General features: G+C 36.0%; 2 protein-coding genes across 9 annotated transcripts in view; one reads left to right on the forward strand and one right to left on the reverse strand.

Annotated features, from left to right (window-relative positions):
- The first annotated feature begins 38 nt into the window (after window positions 1-38).
- On the forward strand, window positions 39-15,064 carry SGO1 (shugoshin 1). Of its 2 annotated transcripts, none has more exons than XM_072726739.1 (8): window positions 39-254; window positions 2,549-2,704; window positions 2,827-3,023; window positions 7,469-7,545; window positions 9,158-9,216; window positions 10,386-11,195; window positions 13,522-13,708; window positions 13,929-15,064. In XM_072726739.1, exons 2-8 carry the CDS (start codon window positions 2,563-2,565, stop codon window positions 14,029-14,031), a joined length of 1,575 nt encoding a protein of 524 aa, XP_072582840.1. In that variant the 5' UTR covers window positions 39-254; window positions 2,549-2,562; the 3' UTR covers window positions 14,032-15,064. The 2 variants fall into 2 exon arrangements, with proteins under 2 accessions (XP_072582840.1, XP_025862217.2); XM_026006432.2 differs by having other exon boundaries at window positions 78-975.
- Window positions 15,065-21,818: 6,754 nt separating this feature from the next.
- KAT2B (lysine acetyltransferase 2B) overlaps window positions 21,819-27,753 on the reverse strand; it is a 102,369-nt gene continuing 96,434 nt past the window's right edge. For all 7 annotated transcript variants that reach the window (XM_072726745.1, XM_072726743.1, XM_072726740.1 and 4 more), the window contains one exon: window positions 21,819-23,891. In XM_072726745.1, coding sequence (XP_072582846.1) covers window positions 23,698-23,891 — 194 coding nt within the window. In that variant the 3' untranslated portion in view covers window positions 21,819-23,697. The remainder of the gene's footprint in view (window positions 23,892-27,753) is intronic.

Genomic DNA, 27,753 nt, shown 5'->3' on the forward strand with positions numbered 1-27,753 from the left:
GGCGGGGGCGGGGCGGGGGCGGGGCGGGGCTCTGCCGCGTCCGCGGCGGCGCCGGCGCCTCACGTGACCGTCCGTCCGCCGCCCAATGGGGGAGCGCGGCGGAGAATTTCGAATGTGGTCGCGTTAGCTGGCGGGCGACCCGCTGTCGGAGCCTGGGGCTGGAGGGTCCGAAGCTCGGGATACACCGGCAGGACGGCCTCGCGGAACTTTGGGATGCAAGGAGGGCGGCAGCTGCGGCACAGGTGGTGACCAAGGTACTGTTTGGGACGTACCTGCGGGAGGAGGATTTCCGGGCCTTCTCCGGGCAACACCCCCACGTCCGCTGCACGGGAGCCTCTCCGAGAAAGAGGAGGCCACAGGTCTCCAGGTGTGGAGCGGGGTGTTGTGGCCCCTGTGCCTCTTCCTCCAGGGATCTCTCTGTCGTTCTGAGTTCGGTGTGGGGGCCGTGGAGTCGGGCTGACCCGGTGCCTTTCTCTGTTCGCCCACCCGACCTGAGCCTTCCCACGCCCCCGTTCACTCTTTGGTCAAATACACGGGTACGCTACCTTTCCGCCTTGCAGGATTTTGTGGATTCAGTGATGTGTAGAGGCATCCATAGCACCTCTAGAAGCCACGCTTAACGTAAGGGCACACAAACTGGCCGCTCTTTGTGCGGCGCGGTTCCGTCGGTGTCCTTGTTTTGCTGTTTCGTCCACCCTGCCCTGGAGCGGCTGGCACTGATCGCTGCCCTACCTGGCTGCCCCGTTCCGCAGCAGGAATGATGAAAGAATGATGGCGGAGATCAAATATTCCAGGCTCTTCTGAATCTAGCTAGACCCCTCACCTGAATACAGACGGACTCGTCCTGCGCTGTGACCTGTTTCATGCGTTGTCTCCACCGTACCCCATGTTAATGGGCTAGACGGGGAACTTTGGGTACACCAAATCTCTCTTGTGATTTTAAGTTGCTTAAAGGGAATAACGAAAGATATTTAGGTAAGGCTTTGTTAAACTAACTTGAATCGGTCACTTAATCTGTATGGCTATCAAACATCTCCGATTAGAATTTCAAAAACTCCATTGTGGGGACGCCTGGGTGGCTCAGTGGTTGAGCATCTGCCTTTGGCCCAAGTCGTGATCCTAGGATCGAGTCCCGCAGCAGGCCACCCGGGAGCCTGCTTCTCCCTCAGCCTATGTTTCTGCCTCTCTCTCTGTCTCTAATGAATTAAAAAAAAAAAAAAAAAGGAAAGAAAGAGAGAGAGAGAGAGAGAAAGAAAGAAAAGAAAGAGAAAAGAAAAGAAAGAAAAGGAAAGAGACAAAAAAAATTCCATTGTGATTCATTGTTTTGTACAACTTAACGTTAGTGCTTTAAAAAAAAAATAGTTGTGCTTGCTTTACCAGAAACATCTCAGTATATATTGTATCTTCACTGTCAGAAAATAATAAATGAGATCTACACATCTATATTTAATACCTCCAGACACTGTATAGAGGAAAATAAGTAAGGCCTGGAGAAAATACCTGAGAAAAGGTAAGGTACAGTAAAATACTTGACTAACTTAGAGGAGATGGAGGTATCTTTTGTAGTGAAAATTGTATATATGGTTGTAGGAAATAAGAATTTTATTCTTATAAACTGTATTGCCAGTTTCCTTTTGTAATTTTAAGATCTGCAGAGTGCAATCTAGGTTAAAAGATGCTCATGAAAAGTAGTTTGATAGGCTTAGTAGCAGAATATTGAACCAAATCTGACTTGCAGCATTGAAAAATTTAAGTATATTCATGTATTAGCATATGACACTATCAGCACTTGTTTTGCCACTTTTAACAGTATGTAGAACAACCATTATTTAATGGATTGTTTGCTATATTCATGACTTACTAGGAACTAACAGACCTGAGTTTTAAAAATAAACTTTGAGAAAACTAGCATGTTCCCCTGCCTCAGTTCCTATTCTTTCTAGCTCTATAATTGTTATGATAGCCTATTAAAACTGTATATAGTGCTACATAGTTTAAACACCTGAAGATCACCTTGACTTTCTTGAGTGTGTGCATATCTTAAGTGTTGGGTTAAAAGAGCATGGAAGAAAGTTAATCAAGTGAGGGAAGAACTGGAAAACAAGGCCCACATATATCATTACCTCTAAATTAATGCTGTAAGTCTAGTAAATACTAAAACAGTAAATGTTGGTCATAAACATGGTCTGTAGGAAACATAATAACATCAAAATAGAATACTAAGTATTTCCCATAATGCCTACTATATAGTAAGCCCCAGGGGATATTTGTTAATACATAGTGGCATATTACAGAGTCTTTGAGTTGAAATGCACATTTATTAACCTTCCCTATAAAGTACCTGAGGAGGATAATATTATGCCAAAATATTAATGAGATTTGAAAGCTGCAAAATGTAAGTTATTACCAGGTTAGCCACCTTCTTTAAGCTAATTCTACAGTTATTAAGTCTGTTTAATCCATTCTTTACAAACAGCCTGTGTTTTCAGTCTTGTTTTATATTTGATATTATCTGTTAGAAAAATTAAATGCTTTTTATTGTTTTAAGTTCCTAGGTAGAAGATGGCCAAGGAAAGGTGCCTTAAAAAGTCCTTTCAAGATAGTCTTGAAGACATAAAGAGACGGATGAAAGAGAAAAGGAATAAAAATTTGGCAGAGATTGGCAAACGAAAGTCTTTTATAGCTGCGCCATGCCAAATAATCTGTAAGAGATTTTCGTGTGCTTTTGCATCACTTTTTAAGTTTGGATTTAATACATAATAAAAAAAAATCTTTAATTCTCTCTCTCTCTCTCTCTTTTTTTTTTTTTTTTTAATTCTCTTTTAGCTAACACTTCTACACTGCTAAAAAACTACCAAGACAACAACAGAATGTTAGTTTTAGCTTTGGAAAATGAAAAGTCTAAAGTGAGAGAAGCCCAAGATATCATCTTGCAACTGAGAAGAGAATGTTACTATCTCACGTGTCAGCTGTATGCATTGAAAGAAAAACTGACTTCACAAGAAACAGAAGAAACTTCTCAGGTATTTTCATTACAAAGACTGAAGTTCTTAGGAAAAAGTGTGACAGCCATGAGTTGATAGATCAATTATGTTTGATTTAAATTAATTACTGATAGCTCTGTTAGTAGTGAATTGATCAAAACCTCTTTCTTCAGTGCCTCAGCACAGCTGTTGTTTGTTTGTTGAAGTTAAAGAAAACTTCAAGCACATATGTGATTGAGGCTTGAGCTTGTATAACTTGGTTCTGAAAGTAGGTAGCAAGACAAAGTACAGAAGAATGAGGTTAATCTGTTGCACTGCTGGTCCCTTCAACTGTTCAGCCAAGTGAGTCAAAGATAGCTAAAGGTCTAAAAGCAGTACTTGATGTAGACCAGAAGTTTTAATCAGTGGTATAAATCTTAGCTCTTCTATGTAGTTTTGTTATATCTAGTGAGGTTTTATAAGAACTACCCTACTTTGGGAGGGAAGTATTGAAGTGCTCTCTTGGAGAGTCATTTTTACCTACTAGTTGGTTAAGGAAAAGTATACATTAACTCTGTATTAACAGAAAGTTTACTTTGTTTCTGGGTGGTCATCTGTTTGCTATGCTAGTAAAGACATTTGTGTGGATACTTAGGCCAGGAAACCAGAGAAGAAGGCCAGACCATAGTGATTAGGGGAAGGTTATAGACTCAGGAAGGGAATTAGTCAGCTCTCTGCTGCCAGGGGGAGTCAGTGAAAGAGTTCTTGCTTCCCTGCAACTAACATGATTCCATATTTTGTCTATGTATCATATAGAGAATATACATACATATATACAATACATGCATATAGAGCGTAGCAAAGAATTGTCTATAAAGATTTGATATAATTGCTTTTTCTTCCTGTGAGGGTTAGCTTGTTTATAAAGGTTGGTTGTGGGTTTTTTTCCTTCAGAATATAATCTTTCCTGATTTTTTTTCTTTTCCTTGTTCAGTCAACTAGTGAGGGAAAAAAAAAAATCTCTCCAGAGACATTTGAGTCTTCCTTTTCCCTTTTCTAAGTTTTTGGTGAAATCATATATAGAATAGTGAAAAATGAGTACCTGAACAGTAGGAAAAAAAATTGTTATTGCAGGCATTTTGACATTTACAATGATTTTTGAGTATTCATTAAACCATATTATTAGTTGCCGGGCAAAAGTGTCCTTAGCATTTAAGATATCAAAGTTTGTTTTCTGCCATATAGTTGCTACATGTGTCACTCCCTTTCAACCATCATTCTATACTCATGCTTCCGTGTTTATCAAGTCAATTTATCAGTGATGGAAAAGCTTAAAATGCTTTGATAAGAAGAATATTTTTCTTGCCTATCAATAGTTAACTTAGTTTTTAAGGATTAATCACAACATAATTTTTTTTTTAAGATTTTATTTATTCATGAGAGACAGAGAGAGAGAGAGGCAGAGACACAGGCAGAGGGAGAAGCAGGCTCCATGCAGGGAACCTGACGTGGGACTTGATCCCCGGACTCCAGGATCACGCCCTGGGCCAAAGGCAAGCGCTAAACCGCTGAGCCACTCACGGATCCCTACAACATAATTTCTAATAGCTTTTTATTCCCTAGCTTTTATAATGAATCATTTTAGTAACTTGTTATTAAATTATATTATTCTGTAATGAAATAGTCTCCTTTATTTATCTTCAGCAATAATGCTACTTAAATTTAGAATATTTAGCCTTACTGAAAATAAATTTAAGACTTTTTTAGATTGTATTTATTTATTAGAGAGACACAGAAAGAGCAAGGCTCAGAGCTAGATCCCAGGATCCTGGGACCTGAACTGAAGGCAGACACTTAACGGAGCGATCCAGATGCCCCTAAATTAAAGACTTTTAACAGGATTAAATTTCTAGTTGTTTTGTTTCTCTTGAACAGTTTTAAAGTTTTAACCTATCATAATACCAGCATCTTATATATGCATCAAATTAAAAAAATAGGGGCACCTGGGTGGCTCAGTCAGTTGGGCATCTGTCTTTGGCTCAGGTCATGATCCTGAGGGTCAAAGCCCTGCTTTGGCTCCCTGCTCACCAGGGGTCTGCTATGCCCTCTCCCTTAACCCCTACCACCTGCTAGTGCACACTTTCTCTCTCTCAAATAAATAAAATCTTTTTTAAAAAAATTTTCAAAAAACAACTGAACTGAATTAGAATGACCTCTATGGAATTTGTCTGGAGCTTTCACCTTCCTAATACAAATCGACAAATCTGCCTGTGTCTACCCTGTATTCTTCATCTTCCCTCCTGTCACAGTGGTAGAGGAGCCTCTGCTCCTATTGAAGGCTGAGCCCTCCCCTGTGCTTCAGATTCCCTTTTTCTCATCTCTAGGACTTTCCTCTAGAAAGTTTGTGCTCTTTCAACACGTATTTCCCTCTTGGCTGAATCATTCTAGCTATCATACAGATGTGCTTTAGTATCTCTTGCCTTAAGAAGAAAAGAAAATAAATAAAACCTCTCCTGGTTTCATATCCCTTAACTCCTCATTTCTCTGCTTCCCTTTACAACAGATGTGTAAAAGAAGAAATACTGGTTAAAACAACTAACACCTTCTAGGGTCTTTTTAAATCTTCTGTCCCTTGTCGTTCTCAACTGCATATACTAGGCTTCTAGAAACTAGTAGTTTAGTAGAACCAACTGGATGGGAGTAGCCATGGATAGGGCTTGTTTTCCAAAGAAGAGTATTGTTTAGCGAAATTCTAGGCCTCCTTAAGTGTGTTGTAAAGCTGTTCAAGAAGTAACTCCGCAAGTTTTGTGAGTGGAAATGTAGTGCTCAAGTCACATTCTGCTTTAAGAGGTTGTAACAAATACAAACCAAATTAAAAAAAAAAAGGCAAAGAGAACAGTGCACTTATCATCTTCATTCTTCAGTTTCTATTTACATTTGAACTCACTCTTGTATCCCCATCATTCTATGGTCACTGTCCAGGTGCCCACAAACCCCAATTTTTGTGACCAAATTTACTGGCCATTTCTCTTTCTTCTTGACCTTGAATTAATAAACAACATACTTTGATCTCTTGCCTTTCTTACTATCATACTCTCCTAAGTTGTCCTGCTTTTCTGACTATTCCCTGTCGGTCTGTTTTGCTCAGTTCTTTACCTTCAAATGTCATTTGTCCTAGCTAGACCTATCTTATCCTCCCATGGCTTTAAATACTGTCTGCTGATGACCTCCAGTTTATAGCTCAAGACTTATAAAGGCACACACACATGACTAGTATTTGATATATTCACCTAAATATTTATAAAGGATTTCAAACATATTTTGTATGAAGCACAACTCTATTTTCCCTCTCCCAAAAATATTGTGTAATTCTGCCTCTCTGTAAGTCTTACCTCATAAAACAGCCTATCCATTTGTTCAAGTTAAAACTAGAGAGGCGGGGATCCCTGGGTGGCTCAGCGGTTTAGTGCCTGCCTTCAGCCCAGGGCCTGATCCTGGAGTCCCAAGATCGAGTCCCGTATTGGGCTCCCTGCATGGAGCCTGCTTCTCCCTCTGCCTGTGTCTCTGCGCCTCTCTCTCTCTCTCTCTCTCTCTCTCTCTCACTCTCTCTGTGTGTCTTTCATGAATAAATAAATAAAAATCTTTAAAAATAAATAAAACTAAAGAGGCTTCCCTCTCCCTCACTGTCCCCACCTCCATCTCTGTTCAATCTCAGCACACTTTGGTCTTTCAACACCTTCCACTGGGCTTCACCTGTATAGCCATAGGACTCAAGTCCTAGCTAATATGCACGTCTTATTAGATTTACTGCAATGACTTCCTCACTCTTTCTGCTCTTGGCCCCTTTCAATCCCCATGTTTCACACAGTGGCCAGACTGATCTTTTTAAAACTTAGATCATTTTACTTCCTGCTTAATATTTAAGTGACTTCCCATCACACTTAGACTATAATCCAAACTTGTAACTCTCAAGGCCTCTGCATGCACTTCCCCTACCATTCTTATTAAGAAAGGTCATAGATGACTCTAGCCACAATGGCCTTTCTTTTCTAAACACAGCAAGGATTTTCCTACATCATGACTTTTGTATTTGCTGTTTCCTCTGCTTTTTCTTTCCCTGCTCTTTCAATGATTGGCTCCTTTGCATTCTTTACATTTCAGATGAAAGTCATGCTATCTAAGAAAACCCTCCAACTTCAAGTACTCTGTCACTTCAACTCTGAGTATTTCCTGATTAGCACTTTAGCAATATCTGAAATTATTTGTTTCTCTTTCCTTTTGTCTTAAATTTTTCTCTCCCTACACTATAATGTAAGCTTTAAGAGGGTTGGACTTAAATCTGTTTTTTAGCTATATCTATTTTTTCGCTGCTGTAAGTCCAGTTCTGAGAACAACACCCAGCACCACAGTAGACTGCTCATCCATTTTTATTGTTGAATAAATGAATGCTTTGTTATGAATATTTCAATTATACCAATGTTTTCTTTGTTTTAATATATTAACAGAACCGAGAAGTATGTCCCTCTGGAATGGACTCCAATAATGACAACAACCTTGGGGATTTATCTGTGAAGGATTTACCGTTAGTATCAAATTCATTATTATGATTACTAAAAACAAAAAAAGAATTAATTCTGTGATACATTTATGAAAGAATATTTGCATCGTATAGATTCTGGTGTTTGGAGTCTGATCTTTTTCTCTACTAAAAATGCTTTTTTAAAAATTTGGTACGTTGATACTCTGTTACATATAGCCAAGCCAAACGTTTCTTATATTTACTTTTTTGAGTCTAGGAATAAGCTACTTATTTAAATATAACTGAGTTTGTGTCATGTTTTAATTCTAAGAAGGATTGGTTATTCATATGACCGTATTTTGCCAATACTACAAATAATTTGGTTTAGAAATGAAATAAAACATCATGTTTAACACAGCTATCACCCTGTCTTGCTAATCCAGTTCATTCCTAAATAAGGTCAGACCCCCATATACTCTCTTCCCCTTCTCTTGGATCAAGTATACTTTGTTTAGAATTACTGAAATATAATTGCATACAGTAAAATGCACAAATCTTAATTACACAGTTTGATGAGTTTGACTAATATATAGACCTGTGGAACCAAAATTTCAATTATGACATAGAGCACTGCTCCTTCTTGCTGGGTTTTCTCAGTTTCAGAATCATTGACATTTTAGGCCAGATCATTCTTTGTTGTGGAGGGCTATCCTAAGCATTGTGGGACATTTAGCAGCATCCTGGGCCTAAGCCACTAAGCGTCAGTGGCACTTCCCTCCCGCAGTTATGAGAACCAAAAATATCTCCAGATAGTACCATGCATCCATGTAATTATCCCCAATTAAAACTACTGCCAGATGCCATCTCCTCCTGTCCCTTTCAAGTCTGTGCCCTCCTCTTCACAAAAGTAATCACTAAGACGACTTCCATCCCCATATTAATTTTAATCATGAATTGTTTTAAAACTATTGAACTGTAAGACCTGACAAAATATTTATGTAATGATCAAAAAGGAAGATGGGGTAATTTACTTCTTATAAGATTCCTGAAGTTGTTATTAGTTACCCTAACTCTATTACCTAAACCTATATTTAATTTTTGATGTTTAGAGAAACATTCTGTATAGTAAACAAAGAATAAAATTAGAATGAAACAGCCAGTAATAGTATGAAAGCATAAAGGAAATTCTTTGATGAGCCAAAGAGGGAGAAGATTTTTAAAGAAAATAAATAGTATTAATTTCAGAGGGTTCAGTAGTTAGGCACCATTAAAGATACATACTACCAAGAGATTAAAAAAAGAAAAAAAAAGAATCAACAGCTCAGCTAATGATGAAGCAGGCTGCTAAAGAGTTGAGTAATCAAATTGCATTTCTGTAATATATTTTGTAAGTCAGTACTGATTGGCTGTTTCTCCAGCTAAATGAAATGAGGAGTTATGGCATGTCTTCATTGATAGGCAGTTCTTCCAGTGGGAGTTGAATGTCATTCATAACAAACCAGCCTCTGTATAATCAGCTTAATTTTTTTTTGTTGTTTTCTTTGATAATACTGAACAGATACACTGATTTAGAATTATGAAATGATACTAAAGAAAGAGAAAAGCTTAATTTTAAGAAAATCTTAATTTTTTTTTTATTATATTGTTAAATAAATTTCTATTTTTCATTGGCTAGACAAGTTCCTCTTCAGGAAGCTCACCTTCCAGAACAAGGAGAATCATTCCAAATAGAAGGTAATTCAAATAAAAATAAAAAATACTGTTAAGGGCAAGATGAGATCTTTGTGAACAAGTAACATAGTTAAATTTCTCTAATTTTTTTCTTTTTAACTTTTAAACTTTGCTTATCTGGCATTCTGCTCAAAGCAAATCTGTTTATTTTACATGGACTAATGACAGTTTTAAAATACATCCATTCAGGGATCCCTGGGTGGCTCAGCGGTTTAGCGCCTGCCTTTGGCCCAGGGCGCGATCCTGGAGTCCCGGGATCGAGTCCCACATCAGGCTCCCGGCATGGAGCCTGCTTCTCCCTCCTCCTGTTCTCTGCCTCTCTCTCTCTCTCTCTCTATGTCTATCATAAATAAATTAATAAATCTTTAAAAAAAATACATCCATTCATTTTGCCAAATCTATAATCAGCTATAAACGGCTGGAATTTACTGAGCCCTACTATGTGCCAAGCTCCTGTATTAGCTATTTTATATACACTTTCTCACTTGACCCTCACAACAACCTCAGAAAGTAAGTGCTGTTGGTCCCATTTTATGTAGACCCAAAGAAAGTATCTCACAAGAAGTAGCCCAAATGGTAAAAACTAATGTTTAAACTCAAAGCTGATCTCCAAAGCCATCCCATTCTTTCTACTTCTAAATTGACATGTCCCTGTTCTCAAATATCAGTCCTCTCTATTTGAACTAAGCTTTGAAGAAGGAATAGCATTTGAATAAGCAGAACCAAAGATCCTCACTTTTCCTAAAAATGCAGATTATATTTCTTACCTGAAGGGCTTTGCAATTATCCCAATCTTACTCGTTTTTCAAAGAACGCTTTAGCTCCCACTTACTCAGTATGCTTGTTCTACTTTAGAATATGAGATTCTCTCCCACTGAATCCTATACACATAGATACATATAGCCTACTAGTTTTTCTTTAAACCAGGAAGATAGAGAGACCCCATTTAGAATATTTTTGAAGGTTATATAAGATTCTTTCACAAGTCAGGTAGAAACCATTAATTGAGCATTGCAAAATAAATGGAATATTAAGTTCCCCAGATTTGTATTTTACTTACAGCAAATGTGGAAGAACTATAGAATGACTTTTTATTAATTCAATTTTTAAGTTTTGAGTTTTAAGGTTACTAAAACGTAAAACTTTTTCTCATGTATTTTTTAAATTCTCAGAGCAAATACTTGTTTCTCAACATAGCCTGGAATTTGATTTGGATTCAGAGGAAGATAAATCTACTTACGACAATGCTTTACCTAGAACAGTATCTGTCCGTCGAAGTTTAAAGAAACGTTTTAACAATCTATGTCAGTTCAATGCCTTGGATGGTTTTGAAATCAGTCATTTCTCACAGCAGCCCTCTGAATCCGAAAGAATTAGATGTGAAGACCCACTAGTAAACATGCATATATCTGAAAATGTGGAACAAAATGTTTGTCAATGGAATAAGGATCAAATGAACTTATCACCAAAGCTGACTGACCCAGGAAGACCTAATAAAACAAAAGAAAACATTTTACAACATAAATTTGAACAAGCTAAAAATAAGCATAGAGGTGCACAAGGAAGAAAAGAGGAGAAAAGAAAAGCTAACAGAAGGAGAAAATCAAAATCTGGATCAAAGTATAAAGGGAGCAAAAGTGAAAATAAAAAGACTGTTTCCAAAAAAAAATTGGATGAATCTGTCACTTCCAATGATGCTTACAATTTTAATTTGGTAGAAGGTATTCATCTCACCCCTTTCCGACAAAAAATGAGCAGTGATTCTAACAGAGAAGAAAACAATAAGGAATTTGAAGTGAGCATCTGTGAATCAAGTGATTCAGGAGATGATTCTGATGACCTTTATTTGCCCACTTGCAAGTACAGTCAAGATCTCTCCAGTGAACCAGATAGCCCAGTTGCCAGGTCTCGACCTAAAAGAACACAAAAATATAGAAATGAAAAAGAGATGGAGGATTCTAAGCTTACACAAACTCCTATCAGTAAGTGATCTACTTGTTCGCTTGCATTTTTAATGTTTATAATAAATGATCACTCCTGATGCTTATATGCTATACTTACCATCTGTTTCTCTGGGGGAGGTTAGAGACTTGCCATCTGTCTCTTTGGGGGAAGTTACAGTTTGATTAAACAATGGGGGCTTGGGGGTGGAAATCGCAATTGTATGGCTATGACCTGCTTTAAGCTAATTTAAACCTTCTTTAAGAACAAATACTACTTGTTACAGAGAAAGCATTTTTACTTTCAGTAAATGAAGGCTTCCAAGGTAAGGAAAAACTTTTTAGTGGAGCTAGGTCGAATTAAAATATCTTTTATACACTTACCTGAAACAGGCCCTTGAAAATGAAAACAAATTTGAATCCAGTAACCTGTCATTTTAATGGCTTTGTTTTATATTCAATATAACAGGAACTATGATTTTAAAATTTATTCATTCTAGTTAATGAAAGGTGACCACACTTTTTACTCAATGGGCTTCCTTTTCTTCTCTAAGACATTTGTAAGACATCTAAAAACTATTGCTTAGAAAAATCTTGTTTTTATTAGTTTTATCAAAAGTAGGTATGGTTCAGAAAGTTGATATAAGGATCCCTGGGTGGCGCAGCGGCTTAGCGCCTGCCTTTGGCCCAGGGCGCGATCCTGGAGACCCGGGATCAAATCTCACGTCGGGCTCCCGGTGCATGGAGCCTGCTTCTCCCTCTGCCTGTGTCTGCCTCTCTCTCTCACTGTGTGCCTATCATAAATAAATAAAAAATTAAAAAAAAGAAAAGAAACAAAAAGTTGATATAGCCTACATCTGGCCACAAAGATTCTCATCTGGGAAATTTAGTTAGTGTATAAAACTTATAGGTTGTAGCATCCAAAACATTATAATGCTATTTCATTTGATACTCAGAAAAATTCTATGAAGTGTATCATCATGTTTGTATAGTTTATAAGAGATCTTAAAGCCTAAAAAATTTTTATTTATTTATTTTTAAAGATTTTATTCATTCATGAGAGACACAGAGAGAGAGGCAGAGACACAGGCAGAGGGAGAAGCAGGCTCCATGCAGGGAGCCCGACTGGGTCTCCAGGATCACGCCCTGGACCGAAGGTGGCGCTAAACCACTGAGCCACCTGGGCTGCCCAAAGCCTAAAAAAATTTAAATGACTTTCCAAGGTCAACCAGTTAGGCAGTGGTAGTATGCAAATACATTTTTTTAAATATGCTATTATGTTACAGTAAATCAAACAAGATTGGCAAAAGGTTGGTAATTACTGAAGGTGGGTAACTGGGGCTTCATTATATTGTTGTCTCTGTATTTGTGTATTCTTGAAATTTTACACAGTAAGTTTAAAAAAAAATAACATTCTGATATAGTATTACTCAGAGTTTAATCCCCAGATCATCAGCATCACCACTGCATTGAAACTTCTTAAATATGCAGAATCTCAAAACATACCCTTGAATCAGAATCTGCATCTTTTTAAAAAGTGCTCTGGGGGAATTTATATATACAAAATTTTGAGAAGCATTGTTCTAGAATATAACCATGGATTGGATGTTGCTTTGCCATATTTTCCAATCTAAAAATTGGAATAATTAGTGTAATATAATACATTTATATGGGGTCAAAAGAAAGAATTTGAAACCTAGATAACCCTGGAGAACATGGTTGCTAAATATAGTCATTTTACAGTTATAATTTAGTTTGTCTTTGACAATTTGCCTTTTAAAACTGTTTGAAGAGATTGTCTTGCAGTGTCCTTCTATGTGCTGGGTGGGTACCTGTCACCCAATATAGATACAGCTTCAAATTAGAAAATTTGGATGCTTAAGATAGGAAAACATTGGTTAACTTTTTAACATGTTAGCTTTACCAGAGGAAACCCATTTCCTGCTGGTCTCCACAGAGGCTATGATAAAGAATTCTCATGGATTTAATAAAGTTTAAGTGGCTTTTTAAGACTATAGGAAGCCACCTGATAAATTTTGATATTGATGATTCTGTGGAGCAAGGTGGAACTAAAATGAAATTCCATAATTTAAATTTAAATTTTAAATTTTAATTCTTCTTTATCCTTAAAAAATTATAATTTTTTAAAAAGAATTTTAAGTTTAGTAATCTGTTGCATCAGTTCTTTACATCTACAGTAATATTTCAGTGTTACTGGGATGAAAAAATGATAAATAGGTAAAAAAATCTGTACAATAAAATGCTAGATTCTGTATACGTTTAGGATATGTAATTGCACACAATTTTAGTTCCTGTGTTTCTTTTTTCTTTCATTTGGAACCATGTTCAATAAAAGCTGTTTTTGTAGGTGCGCTACCTGAAAATCACTGCTCAACTCATTTTGGCCTGAAGGATATCACCAATGTCCCCTTATATCCTGAAGCGAAAATCAGAAAACTTTCTCTTTCTCCAAAAATGAAAGAAAGCCCAGCAGTGTCTCTGCCAAAGCGCAGGTGTGCAGTCAGTATGAACTATAAGGAACCCACACTCGCTTCGTAAGTATCTGATTTGTGGAACCCACTCTTAATGGTACATGGTGAGGGGAGTAAGATTTGGAGCTTTGTTCAAGAGCGAGTCTTATTGAAATATAAAATTTTGATTAAAAAGTGAAGTGGGAATATTAGCACTGGCATATTTTACAATAACTTTATATGAAGAGTGAGTTAGTATTGAGATGCTTCTAATTATGCCTAAGAGTTCTTTTTATCCTTATAGGAAACTGAGAAGAGGAGACCCTTTTACAGATTTGTGTTTCTTGAATTCTCCTATTTTCAAACAGAGAAAGGATTCCAGACGCAGTTCTAAAAAAAAAGTATGAAGCAAATACAGTGAAGTGTTTGTTGGATGCTGTTTAAATTCATCCTATACCATATAGCTCCATCTCTCCAATAGAGAGTCTCTAAGATAGTACACAATAGGGTTGAACCATTGCCATGGAATGTTCTATGACTGAACTCTAGACCACGAAAATCTCAAAACAATACTTCAAATGTGATGCTTTTTCTTCATACCACTAATACATTTGGTTTATTTTTTCTTTTAAAAGAAAAAATGTTTTCTTTTAAATATAAATAACTGGACCTAATCCTTATTTCTTAAACTGCCTAAAACTCTTCATTTTACTCAAAATGTATCTTCTGCAAAAATTTTAGAAATGAAAATCAAATTAAGATGTTTTTGTTATAAGCTTCTGGTGTCTTTATTTTTGCCTTTAGTGGGAATTCACTAGAATGAATGATTTTTGAAGACAAGCCAAGGATCTTTTGAAACTCTTTATATAATATTTGAATAAAATAAATCCTTGACATGCATAGTACGGTATACCTTAAGTTGTTTGTAGATCCCTGATACCACTGTTGTATTTAAAATTACAAATAAAATATGAGATCATTATTATAGAATTGATGGTTGTTTAGGCTCAGTAACTGGGTAAGTGACTAGCTCTGAACATCAAGCTCTTATGTGTACATTGTTCAGTGATACCTCAGCAAAATCCCAAATTGTTATGTCTTGGACTTTCAGAATAGTTCCTTAATTAGTGGCTACCATATTGGGATCAGTGCAGTTGAAGAACATTTCCATCACCACAGAAAGCTCTCTATTGGATGATTCCAAATGTGCTGTTTTTGTACTTTTAATATTTCTGTATTCTTGCTGTAGTGTTTACCCATACACTGTTAAAAATTGCTTTGCATTTTGACATTTTACATGAATGTTACACTGTATATATTTATTTTGCAGCTTTTAATTCACCACTGTCTTTGAGATTTATCCATGTTGGCAGATGTAGATCATTCTCATCATTGTATAGTATTATGTAAATAAACTAGATTTATTCTTTTAAGAGACAATTTGCTTCCACTTTTTCATAATTACAGATTAGTGCTGTGGTGAATATTCTACATTCTTGCACACATGTGAGTAAGTTTCCGTGGAGTTGGTACCTAGAAGGGGAGTTGCTCCCTAAAGTGGTTGTACCAATTCACCTGACACTAGAAGTGTATCACCCTATCAGCAATTTATAAGTTCCGGTTTCCTCACACATTATCACTCAGTACTATCGGACATTGAAATTACCTAAAGTAATGAATGTGAAATGGATTCTCTTTGTTTTACTTGCTTATGAGATGTTATTTCATTGAGTTAATTACTTGGAGAATTCAAATGTTTTATTAGTCACTTAACCTTCTATGAATTGCTTATTGTATAATTCACCCACTTTTCAATTAAAAATGTCTTTTTCTTAATAGAATGGGTTCTTTATATATTCTAGCTAGGATTCCTTGTTTTTATTTACACGGGCTTTAACTATGTTTCCACTTTATTTTTACCTTTTTAATGTTTTTTGATGTTCAGGAATTTTAAATATTAATGTTCTCTATCACCTTTTCCCTTAAGGTTTTTCTCTAAAATTTGTAGTTTTTGTTATTCATGTAGGTCTTTAAACCTTATGGTGTTTTGTCAGATGAGGATCTGATTTTATTTCATTTTCCATGAGAATAGCCCAATTGTCCCAGCACTATTCATGGACTAATCTATCTTGCTGTCTTTGACATACATCGAGGTTTCTTTCTCTTGGTTTCTTTGTCTAGCTCTGGGCTGGGTACTGTATAGTCACGTGTTTTTTTTTTTTGTTTATATACATTAAGTGTATAGTTCAGTAATATTATGTACATTCACATTGTTGTGCAGTCATCACCATTATCCATTTCCAGAACTTTTTCATCATCCCCAACTGAAACCCTGTACCCATTAAATAACTATCCATTTACTCCACCCCCACCGTCCCTAGTAATTACTGTTCTACTTTCTATCTCTATAAATGATTGTTCCAGGGACTTTATATAAATGGAATTATACAATCCTTGTCCTTTTGTGTCTGCTTATTGCATTTAACATAATGTTTAATCTATGTCCACACCTAACAGAATTTAATTCCTTTTCAAGTTCTCAAGTACTAGAATACTGAGTAGTATTCCATTGGGTATATATACCGCAATTTATGTATCCATGGACATTAGGGTTGTTTCTGCTTTTTGTCTACTAGAAATAATACTGCAATGAATATATGAGTATCTATGTACATAGATCTGTTTGAGTTCCTGCTTTTAATTCTTTTGAATATATATATCCAGAAGTGGAATTGTTGATCATATAGTTATTCTATATTTTGATGAAGCAACATTTTGTGTTCCAGGGTGGCTGCACCATTTTATATACCCACCAGCAATGCACAGGGGTTCCAATTTTTCCATATATTTTTTTAAGATTTTATTTATTCATGAGAGACACAGAAAGAGAAAGGCAGAGACATAGGCAGAGGAAGAAGCAGGCTCTGTACAGGGAGCCCAATGTGCGACACGATCCCGGCACTCTAGGATCATGCCCTGAGCTGAAGGCAGACGCGTTTAACTGCTGAGCCACCCAGGTGTCCCCAATTTTTCCATATTCTTGATAATACTTGTTTTGTGTTTTCTCATAATACCCAAATGGTGTGAGGTGGTATCTTATTGTGGTCTCACCCTAATAACTAATGATGTTAAGTGTCATTTCATGTGTTTATTGTCCATTTGTATACCTTCAGCAAAATGTCTATTCAAGTAGTATGCCTGCCTTTGAATTGGGTGGTTTTTGTTGTTGAATCTTAGGAGTTCCTTAAATGTTCTAGATATCAATCCCTTATTAGATATGTGATATGCAAATGTTTTCCCCATTATGTGGGTTGCCTTTTTACTGTTGCAGTGTCCTTTGATGCACAAAAGTTTTCAATTTTGATTAAGTCCAGTTTATCAGTATTTCCTTATGTTGTCTTTGCTTTTGTCTACCCATGAAATCATTGCCAAATCCAGTGTCACGAAGTTTTTCTTCTATTTTTTTCTTGAAAAACCATTTGTTTTTAAAGAGGTGGAATTGGTTTGCTAATATTTTGCTTAGGATTTTTTATACCTATGATCACAAATAAAATTTGCCTATATCCTTTCCCTTATATATTTTTGGTAGCAAGGCCATACTAGCTTCATAAAATTAGTTGAGAACCTTCTATTTTTGCTGTATGGAACAAATTGTTACCTATTCAGGTTCAGTGAAACGCTATTAAGACTATTTTATCCTGTGTTTTGTGGGCAAGTTTTTGTATTATTTTTTTAAATAAGTTTCCTAATTCTTGATTCTGTTTCATTAAATTACCTTTTCCTTAGGAATTGCGTATTTATCTGTTCTGTTTAATGGCATGTTAAATATTTCTTAAAGTGGAGATTTCTACTGTTGTTATTGAGTGCTGCTTTTTTTGGTAATACATCAAAAAATTATCTGTACAGTGTTGATTCTTTGGTATTTGTTAAATCTTCTGACTAGTAAGTTGTCAGATTTTACAAATGTTTAACGGTGTGTGCTAGAAAAAATATAAATTCTTTAATTGTCAAAAATAGTGTATAACATTTTCAAGTTTTTTTATAGCCTTAGCAATTTTGTCTCGTTTCATCATTTGCTAAAAAAAACATAAGATCTTCCACAAAATTTCTGGATTTTATTTTGTTTTCTAGAATGGTTTCTAAAACTATTCCTTTTATTACTGTTGTAATCTTTTTCCCTCATAATGCTTGTTGTAACATCTGATATAGGTAAGGCAACTTATATATGGTTAATATTTGCCTATATATAGTTAATATTAGTATACTGTATCATTTTTCTTCCCATTTCTTTAAGCCTTCCTATGTTAATGTTTTAGATATAACTAATTAAAGACCATGTTACTCGATTTTGGTTTTGGTCCAAAGTGAGTTGTAATTTTTTACCTAGCAAATCCAGTCCATTTCAGTTTATTGTGATAACTGCTATAATTTATTTCTATCAATTTTCTTTATGCTTTCTATTCTGCCTTTTTTCTTCTTTACTATTTATTATTGGATTCGTGCATTGCCTTTATTTCTACTTTTATTAAGTGGTTATCCTGAAATGGTTTAATTTGTACACTTGACTTTCCAAAGTCCAAGTTTCTGAAGCATCTCTTTTATAAGTTATTTTGATGAGGGTCAAATTCTTTTTTCTAGAAATGAAGTTAATTTTTCCCTCACTCCTGTTGATGTAAATTGACAGTTACTTATCCCAACATTTCATTTTCTTATGGTCTTAATTTTACTGTTGAGAAGTCTTGTCTAATTTTTGCTCATATTTTGTTAATATATCCTAAGCATTTCATATTGACTTATTATAAGTGTATTTTAAAGATTATTTTCCACTTGTTTGTTGCTAATTTATGGATATACAATTGATTTTTATATAGAAAAAATCTAACTCACTAGTTTATCTTTTTTTGTAGATCCTTTGAACTTTTTTATGTGCATGACCTTATAGTCTACAAATACAGTTCACTTCTAACTTGTATACCCTTTCTTGCCTTACTGCACTCACTAGAACCTCTGCTATGTTGAATAGAAGTGATGAGAGCAGACACTTTTGCCTTGATCTTAACCTTCGAAGCATTTGGTCTTTCAGCATTACTGTGATGTTGGCTGTAAGTTTTTATAACCTTTGTCATATTGAGGAAGTTTCCTTTCATTCTTTGTTTGCTGTTTTTCTGTTAAATTATGAATGAGTGTTGAACTTTGTCGAATGCTTTATCTGCATCTATTGAGATGAACATGTTTTTTCCTCCTTTATGCTGTTCATACAGTTAATTACATTAATCAGTTTTCAGTGTTAAATCCACCTTGACTTAATCAAAAGTACCCCACTTGGTCATGATCTCTTAAAATGTTTATATACTGCTGAGTTTCATTTGCTAATATTTTGTTAAAGATCTTTGCATCTGGGCAGCCCGAGTGGCTCAGCAGGTTAGTGCTGCCTTCAGCCCAGGGCATGATCCTGGAGACCCCGGATCGAGTCCCAGGTCAGGCTCCCTGCGTGGAGCCTGCTTCTCCCTCTGCCCGAGTCTCTGCCTCTCTCTCTTTCTGGGGGTCTCTCATGAATAAATAAATAAAATCTTTAAAAAAAAAAAAAATCTTACATCTGTGTGTGTGAGGGTTAGACCAAAGTTTCTCTTACAATTTTTTTTCCTGGCTTCAATATCAGGATAACAATACTGACCTCATAAAATGATTTCAGAAGTCTTCCCACATCTTTTCTGAAAGAGTTTGTGTATGATTAATACTTCTTTTTCCTTATACCTGAGACCTGTATATTCTATTGTATTATAGGTGTTTTGTATGATACTGTGTATTGCATGTTTATTGTTCATTATACTTCAATTTCTTTTTTAATATTAAAAATATAGGAGGAATGTTGAGTTTACCACAAAACAAGCTACAGCTTTACAAGTGAGTGTGTTGAGAAGCGTGCTGGCACACTGAATTAATAGCATTGTATGGAGGGGAAAATTTGAATTAGAACTTGATCACAAAATCCATATAAACCATGTGTGTATTCTCTTCAACTCCTTAAAACAATCAACATTAACCAAACTTAAGCACTTTCTTATAGCCCTTTGCTTATTCTGTTGCTGGACTGCTCTATTGGGGAAAAAGGGCAGATTTTCTGTTCTTAGATATTTTAAGCATAAATAGGATACCCATCTCTTAACTGTAGAAAGTGGGTGGTTAACAGAAACCAATGAATTTTAGAAAGGTGATATGCAGAAAGTGCATATGCATGAACATGTGCATGACTCTGAGAAGATCCCTACCTTCCAACAAATTCTCCAAGGGATTTCTCTTAAAGAACTTCAAACCTTCATAAATTTAATTTTTTTTTTAATTTTTTTTTATTTTTTTTTTAATTTATGATAGTCACAGAGAGAGAGAGAGGCAGAGACACAGGCAGAGGGAGAAGCAGGCTCCATGCACCGGGAGCCTGATGTGGGATTCGATCCCGGGTCTCCAGGATCGCGCCCTGGGCCAAAGGCAGGCGCTGAACCGCTGCGCCACCCAGGGATCCCAAACCTTCATAAATTAAAACTGACAACCTTCGATTCAGCTTAGATTATACATACACACATATATATACAAATTAGACATGTAGTTTCTCATCTTTTTAAACTAATTCTACCAAGGTTGTATTGGACTTCCCAATAACAAGGAAGAGTAGGAACACTGCCTTTTGGTTTCCTTGCTTTTCTCTGCCTTGTTGAAATATACTACTTTCTAATAAACGCAGAGAAAATCTCTAGCTTTGTTAGTTTTCCACAAAAAAAAGTAAAGATACTCCCATAAAGAAACCAAGGCATAAATAAACTACATTAGAAAGCTTTTCATGACACTTTATGGGTGTTCTCTCACCTCCTCTCAGCATCTTCTCTACTTTGTTGAAGCCCTCCCTCCAAAGTATCATTTCTACTTTGCTAAGAGGGGATTGCTAATTAATGAGGGCTGGAACAGACCAGTCCAGTACAATATGGAAAAGACCACAGGCTGCCTTCCACAACCCTGCCTTATATAGCTCTTAGAATCTCTCAAAATAGTGAGGTTGGTCTGAAGAATATCAGCTAAAAGTGGTGATACGTTATTAACCTGTCCAGAGTGCCTCAGTCTGATCTTGTTTCTACTTCTTAGGTTTCATAATTCTAAATTTCACTTCTAGGTAGTATGAAAACCTCCAAGTCTTCTTTTCACTATTCTAATGAATACAACCAGTTTTTACATGTGTTGAATAATACAACTTTATAGCAATGTTTTATATGGATATACGGGAATGGAGTGGAAAGGAGACATATCCTACAATCCAGATGTTTACATTTCTTAGAAGGAGGGACATCACCCTGTGGCTTCCCTCTGCCCTTATTTATCCCTCCCCTGTAAGGGACTTACCTAATTGAGTTACAGTTAGGCCCTGGACTGCCCTGTATGGCTGCTCCCTCACCTGTGCCTCTTCAGAGTGGGCCTTCCTTCAGAGAGCACCATTGTTGTTGGCTATGCACTAAATTTAATGGCAAAGGCCCTGCCCTTGGAGGGGAAGTTGACAGGGGTGCAAAGCTATTGGTGAGCCAATCACATTCATGGGTTCCATATTAGTCCATTTCCCACAGATATATAAGCCATATTCTCCAATGTCCATTTTATTATTAATAAAGATATTTTTGCCATCATATGCCTTATTCTTTTGACTTCTCACTTGGTTCAGGATTCAGAAAGAAAAAGTATTCTTTGGTGGGTTCTCTCATACTCCCAACAGGATACAGTATTCCTTCATGCAGTCAGCATTTTGAATGACATTATAAGCTCATTATGAAATATGAAAGAATCAGCTGTATTTCTTATGTCTTCATTGATCTATTTCACAGATGCACAGTAGAAAAACTGGGGAAAAACTTTAATTTCTAAACCAATAACACTCTTCTTTCACTGGGATTTTTTTTGTTTAATGAATGACAGTGGGCAAGATGCACAGTGGACCACCCAAAAAACACAAACACACTCAAGTGTCTCTCATGAACTTTTCTCACTGGTGGGGCTGTAATTCTTATGAAACTTCTAACAAGCGCAACAATTCTAAACATGTTCAACAAGACGCCTAAAATCTATGAATTATGGACATAGTCGATGGTCATCAACCAGATCATACACTTGCCCTGTTAAATTTAATGGGCTAGAAGAAGAAAACACAACACCAAACTGAGAGCTTTTTAAAATATAATTTAAAACTATGTTGTACCAGTACAATATATTAATTTTACAAATGTAAAATTTTATCTGCTGTTAAAGCATTTGCAAAAACCACACATCCTACTTCAGCTTTATTGCACAATATCTATAAGAAAATATTAATTTTTAAATTAGAAAACATAAAAATGCTTTCAATATAGAAGAGACAATCTGATTTTAAAGACAATACTCTATAAGAATGTCTACCCAGAAAATAACAAACTTTCACAGGATACCAAGCTGGACAGATGCTTCAGCAGATTCAGTACAAAGCACTGTTTAAAACCAGTCCAAGATACTTAATCCAAACTGTATCATCATTCTTCATTAGAAATCTAGATGCCACTCAGGGTGGTTTCTTATACTTAAAAAAGTTGAGGCAATTTTCAGTGTGAGCATTCTGAATATCTCTTACATCTTAAAAACATAATACTTCCCACTTAACAGCCATTTGCAGATTTTCTTCCTTCTTGCAGATTATCTCTGGCAACTGTTTTTAACAACTATTAAATGATCATTTTAATTCATTTATGCTGATAGAAAACATCAAGTTAAATATACTTTTAAAACCTAGTCCTTTACAAAAATCAGTTTATAAATTTGTATCATAAAAATTAGTGTCAAAGACCATCAAAATGGCCTTCATTTGTTTGATATTAGTTGGTTCTCCCAGAGTTGGGATGGCAGATGTCCCACTTTTCTATGTAGTGTTAATCAGGAAATAAACTCAAGCACTAAGCCAGAATCCCAAGACCAGTTAATAAGGTTGCATGATGGACTTTAGTGGGATATTACCCTGGGTCTGTCTTCCAATGTAGGTGTTAAAATACTGACAGCAAATTTTGGTGATTTAATTCACCTCAGACAATGAATATAATCTGGAGATGGAAAAGGAAAAATGTTCACTTAATACATTATCAGTGGGGTTGTGTCTATCATAGAAAAGGAGAAAAAAAATCCTTATTCGTTAGAACAAGGATTCACCAAATTTGATACATATGTAGATTATGCATCTTTTCTTATTAAAGCATGTTGATTCAATCTCAAGTGTTTTTAAACATATGCCTCTGTGCATCAGGAGATTGCCTTTTGGAACTTATGGCCTGCATAAGCAAAGTCAAATATAATATTACACATTTGTGTAGAGAAAATAATTATTAAAATAGTGGTTATGTGCTCACAAGTTTATTGTAAGTAGACAGAATTATCAAAAACCCAGATGCTTATAAAAAAGTTTGCATTATTTAGAATTTCTTCCTTAGGAATCAAGGCAGTTGCTTTTCTGGAACTGCATTTTTCAGAACTGCTCAAAGCACCTCATCTAGATGAGTGTTTTTAAAAAATATATATAAAATGTCTACAATGAGACTTCAAACATCACATATTTCACCTTTTACAGGCTTTATCATGTATCCCTTCCTTAAAGTCCTTCAGAATAAAATAAAAATAAACTCTCACATTCCATTAGAAAAAAATGGAAACATTCATGGTCTGAAAGATTTCAGCATTCCCCCAAATCTTGGTACTATGTGCAATTTCCTCATACACAGGTTTTGAGGAAACCCCTGATCATCTATTATTGAATATTCAGCTAATGGACATGCCATAGAAAATTTACATTAATAGTAGTAAATAGATTAAAATCTATTCCATAAAATAAAAATGTTCTATGACTTCACTTTAAATACATATCTGAAAAGCTAAGAGGTTTTTTTGTTTGTTTTTCGAAAGTGCTAATTATTACATTTACAAGTATCTTCAATACATCATGTCCAATTCTTTATAAAACTAAACCACCTTGCTTTAGGCACACTGCTTGATGAGTTTCTAAGAAGCAGAGGGGGGGGAAATTACTTGTCAATTAATCCAGCTTCCTTAATTTTACTGAAGAAGAATTTCTCCAGGATATTGGCACATTTGTAGTATTCACTCTCAGGGGGGTTGTACTCTTTGCAATTGGTAAAGACTCGCTGTAAGTCTGCCATGAATAATTTCTTAGACACGTAGTACCTATTCTTGAGCCGTTCACTCATGGTTTTCAGATCTGCACAGGAAAAAAAAATATTAGCAATCTTTGACTCCTTTTAAACACCAGTTGACAAAAGGGAGACAGGGAGAGAAATATATGTCATCAGTTTGGCTACATTTTTACCATCCCAATGCCCTCCGTAAGGAGACATTCATAGGATCAAGGCAAACAGTTCTTAAATCTTATGTTGTTTCTGTTGTGAGGGCTTCTTGTGTAAAATCACAGCATTTTCACATCGAAGGGACCATTATTAGTCATCTGGCCCAATCCCCTATTCAGCACAAGGAAGCTAAATAGATAGCAGCGAAAAGTATAAACTGAGCACTGTTAGCTATTCATTCAGAATTATACAGAAGAGGCTCTATCCACACGGAGTACAGCAGGTGGAACATTTGTCTGAATTGTTTCATTACTTAAATCCAAACAATAAGACTGAGTTTGTTTCATTAAATTCACAGTTAGTTTTGGTGCTGTAGAGACAGAACTAAAGTAGAAAAACTGATCATAAATAAGTCTACAGATAAAACAGTATCCTTGCATATGAAATAGTTCAAATGAATTTAGTTTCATGCTCTGTCCATGAAATAAGAATCACGGGCAGTAAAAAAAAAAAAAATCACAAACAATAATTTATTTTCTAAAGCAAGTAAGCCTTGAGAGACTATTATAAAAATATTTCCCCAGTATATTTATTTGCTTTAAATTGTATTATTTTACAAATGAAAACAGTACTTTATCTAAACTTGTAACAATATTCTGGAGCTTGTTTACTCCTCACTCTTAGAACTGATTTAAAGAATTCCATAAAGATTAAAAGATGTTAACATTTGGGTGTGCCTGGGTGGCTCAGTTAAGTATCCAACTCTTGAATCCAGCTCAGGTCATGATCTCAGGGTTATATGATTGAGCACTACATCAGGCTCTGCGCTGAGGGTGGAGCCTGTTTGAGATTCATTCTCTCTCTCTCTCTCTCTTTTCCCCTCTGCCCCTCCCCCCATGTGCACACACTCTCCCTCTCCTCTCTCATATGAACAGGGTCACCTGGGTGGCTCAGTCGGTTATGTCACCACCTCTTGGTTTCAGCTCAGGTCATGATCTCAGGGTCCTGGGATGGAGCTCTGTATCAGGCTTCCCGCTCAGCCGGGGTCTATTTCTCTCCTGCTCCCTCACCCTCAGCTTCTCCTCTGGCTCTAGTTCTCTATATCTCTCTCAAATAAATAAATAAATCTTTTTTAAAAATTATAAATAAATAAAATCTTAAAAAAGAAGATACTAACATTCATTTACTTATTGGTCCCTACCTGTCTCTAAGTCTGGTTCTGTCATTAAAAACTATATTAACTGTGCATGGAAAAATAAGTCAAAATTACTAAAGAAACACCTCTACCAATAACCCCAATTCCCACTATATTATCAAATTTTCTAGAAGGAAAGAAACTTACTAAATACATCAGGGTCATCTGTTAGTGAAATATATAAATTTATGTGCAACATCCAAAAATGGGGAGAATTCATTTACATCAAAACCTTAAATCTACCATAAAACACCAAAGAAAAAATGGGAAATGTGTACTTTTGCCTTTGACTAAAGCTTCTCTTGGGTAGTGGTATGCCATCACATCTGTAAGTACAACTTTTAATTTTCTTTCTTCTCTAACTACAACAGTTTGGAAGGTGAGATAAATTGGCAAGTGTTAAGATACTTTATAAAGGCTCAGCAAATAACCCACTAGATGTCTCACCTCACTGTGACTGAGAATAAGATGTCTTCTTATAAAATGAAAAAAAGAGCAATGAAATTAATTGTGCCTCTCCAGGTAAAGTTAGATATTTACCTTACCACCTACATGCCTACCACTTAAGATATGCTGTCAAATATATAAAGAGCTATGTAACCAAAAGGGGAAAAAAAGAATAAATACAAAGATGTTTATCCAAAAGCTTTCAAGCTATTAACCAGAAGAGAGGAAGTAAGAGCTGGGGAGAGCCTAAAATATAGCAGAAACAAAATGAGAGTCATAGAAGTTTTTGGATCTTTCAGAATAATTACAATCTATTCTGCATATTCCATATTTCCTTTCTATATTTCTATTCTATTAAGTTACAAATAACATCCTTCTCCTCTAGCTTTATTAGAGGGCTTAGCTGATCAAATGACATGGGTTTAAAAAGGTGATTAATTATCAGTGATGCCACGTATGTCTCCATAAAACTATTCTACTCATTAAATTATTCTACATTCATCCCTCCCACCAACTCAGGAGTTCTGGATAAATAGGAAAATCCTGTGTAGCAATCCATGCATGGTAAGAAGATAAGCTTGGGCTAAACTATTCAGACAATGTTCTGAATGAGATTCCCCAAATGACACAAGTTAGACCTCATTCATATGGGAGAAAAAGAGTTTTTGAGAGCACAAGAAAAAGAGAAGAAAAATATTTTAGAAAAAGCTGAGAAGGCAATAATGGAGGAAAGTAAAATTACTGATTTGTCAATCTTGTTCTCAAAAACATGACTATCTTAAGGGCAAGACTACACATTTCACTCAGCAGCACCTAAAGGCACTCAAAGAAAAATACTATTGCTCCCCTAAACAGCACGGTCCACTGTTTTAATTAACTTTGTCTAGAACACACCTCAGTCCACCACTGGTCTTGCTCAAAGGGGCTGACATTCCCCTCATGAGCATTCAGCTATGCACATAGGTGGTATCCAACTGGAGAGGCTCATACCCTTCCCAGGCTGGACCAAGCAAAACACTTCCAGAAAGCAGGCTGAGAGTAGGTGGTGACCGACAAGATCTTCTGGACCTACCTTTGCAGGTCTTCAGAGTGTACATGAGCAGGGCTGAAAGCTAGTTATTCTCCCCAGAGTCATACAACCTCCTATGAGAGTTTCATTAAGAGAAGCTGAGACGGTCCAGGGGATGAGGATGCAAAGGTCAGTTAACTTAAGTTTGGAAATGGGCATAAAGAGCTTTAACACATTTTTTACATGATACAAAACACTGAGGGCCATGTGACTGGCCCAGTCAGCAGGACCTGCAACCCTTGATCTCTCAGGGCTGTGAGTTCGAGTGACTGTTGTGGGTATAGAAACTACTTAAAAATAAAACCTTTAAGAAAGGAAAAAGAGAAAAGAAAATTCCCCAAACTCTCTTCCATTCCGAATTCTAGACTCACTCAACCCTCACACTTCAGTTTTCATAACTGAAATAAAGAGAAGGCAGAGAGAAAAGAGAAAAGCATATGGGTGTGGGTCCACTTTATGGAGTACAGACTACCAAAACCATTATAATGACTCTATAGAACATTCATGTGAAAATTAATGCTATCGAAAACACCTACAAATAACTCTCTTATCAGGGAGCTAAAGTATCCCTTTTGTTCTTCCTTTCAGATTTTAAAACCTTCTTAGTACCAAGAACAGACTACAAGTAGAAGAGGAACAGAAGACACAGGCTGTTTCCAAAATAATGGCCACACCACTGACTGAAAACATTTCAGCTAGTTGTCTGTCATCTACACAATGCCAAACTAGTTTAATCAGATGCTCAATTACTTCAATTAATCACTTTAGCATGGGTCGGCACAGCAGCAAATTCCACAACTCTACATTTCTAAAGGAATTTTTTGTTTGTCTGGTATTGGATGTGGAACAAAGCTTTTAAAGGGAGTATAAATAGTGACACTAATAGTATCCATCAAGAGCATGGAAAATCAAGAACTGAGTTACTAGACTTTCTCCCTCCGCTAGTATAGCAGGCAAGCAGCTTAATCCAACTTTGTATCGCTTTTAAAGACCCTCAAAGGGCTCAAAATATGTCAGGACGATAACCTAAAGTCTTCCATTTGCAACCCATCAGGTAGAACAGAAA

This window comes from Vulpes vulpes, chromosome 11 (assembly GCF_048418805.1).
Source record: "Vulpes vulpes isolate BD-2025 chromosome 11, VulVul3, whole genome shotgun sequence".
Classification (NCBI taxonomy): domain Eukaryota; kingdom Metazoa; phylum Chordata; class Mammalia; order Carnivora; family Canidae; genus Vulpes; species Vulpes vulpes.

What these genes read in the sequence shown, in the direction of transcription:
- SGO1 (XM_072726739.1), top strand. Translation starts at nt 2,563, where the DNA reads ATGGCCAAGGAAAGGTGCCTTAAAAAGTCCTTTCAAGATAGTCTTGAA. An exon ending in TGCGCCATGCCAAATAATCT is followed by an intron (nt 2,705 to 2,826) that starts GTAAGAGATTTT and finishes ATTCTCTTTTAG; the next exon opens with CTAACACTTCTACACTGCTA. An exon ending in GCTTACACAAACTCCTATCA is followed by an intron (nt 11,196 to 13,521) that starts GTAAGTGATCTA and finishes CTGTTTTTGTAG; the next exon opens with GTGCGCTACCTGAAAATCAC.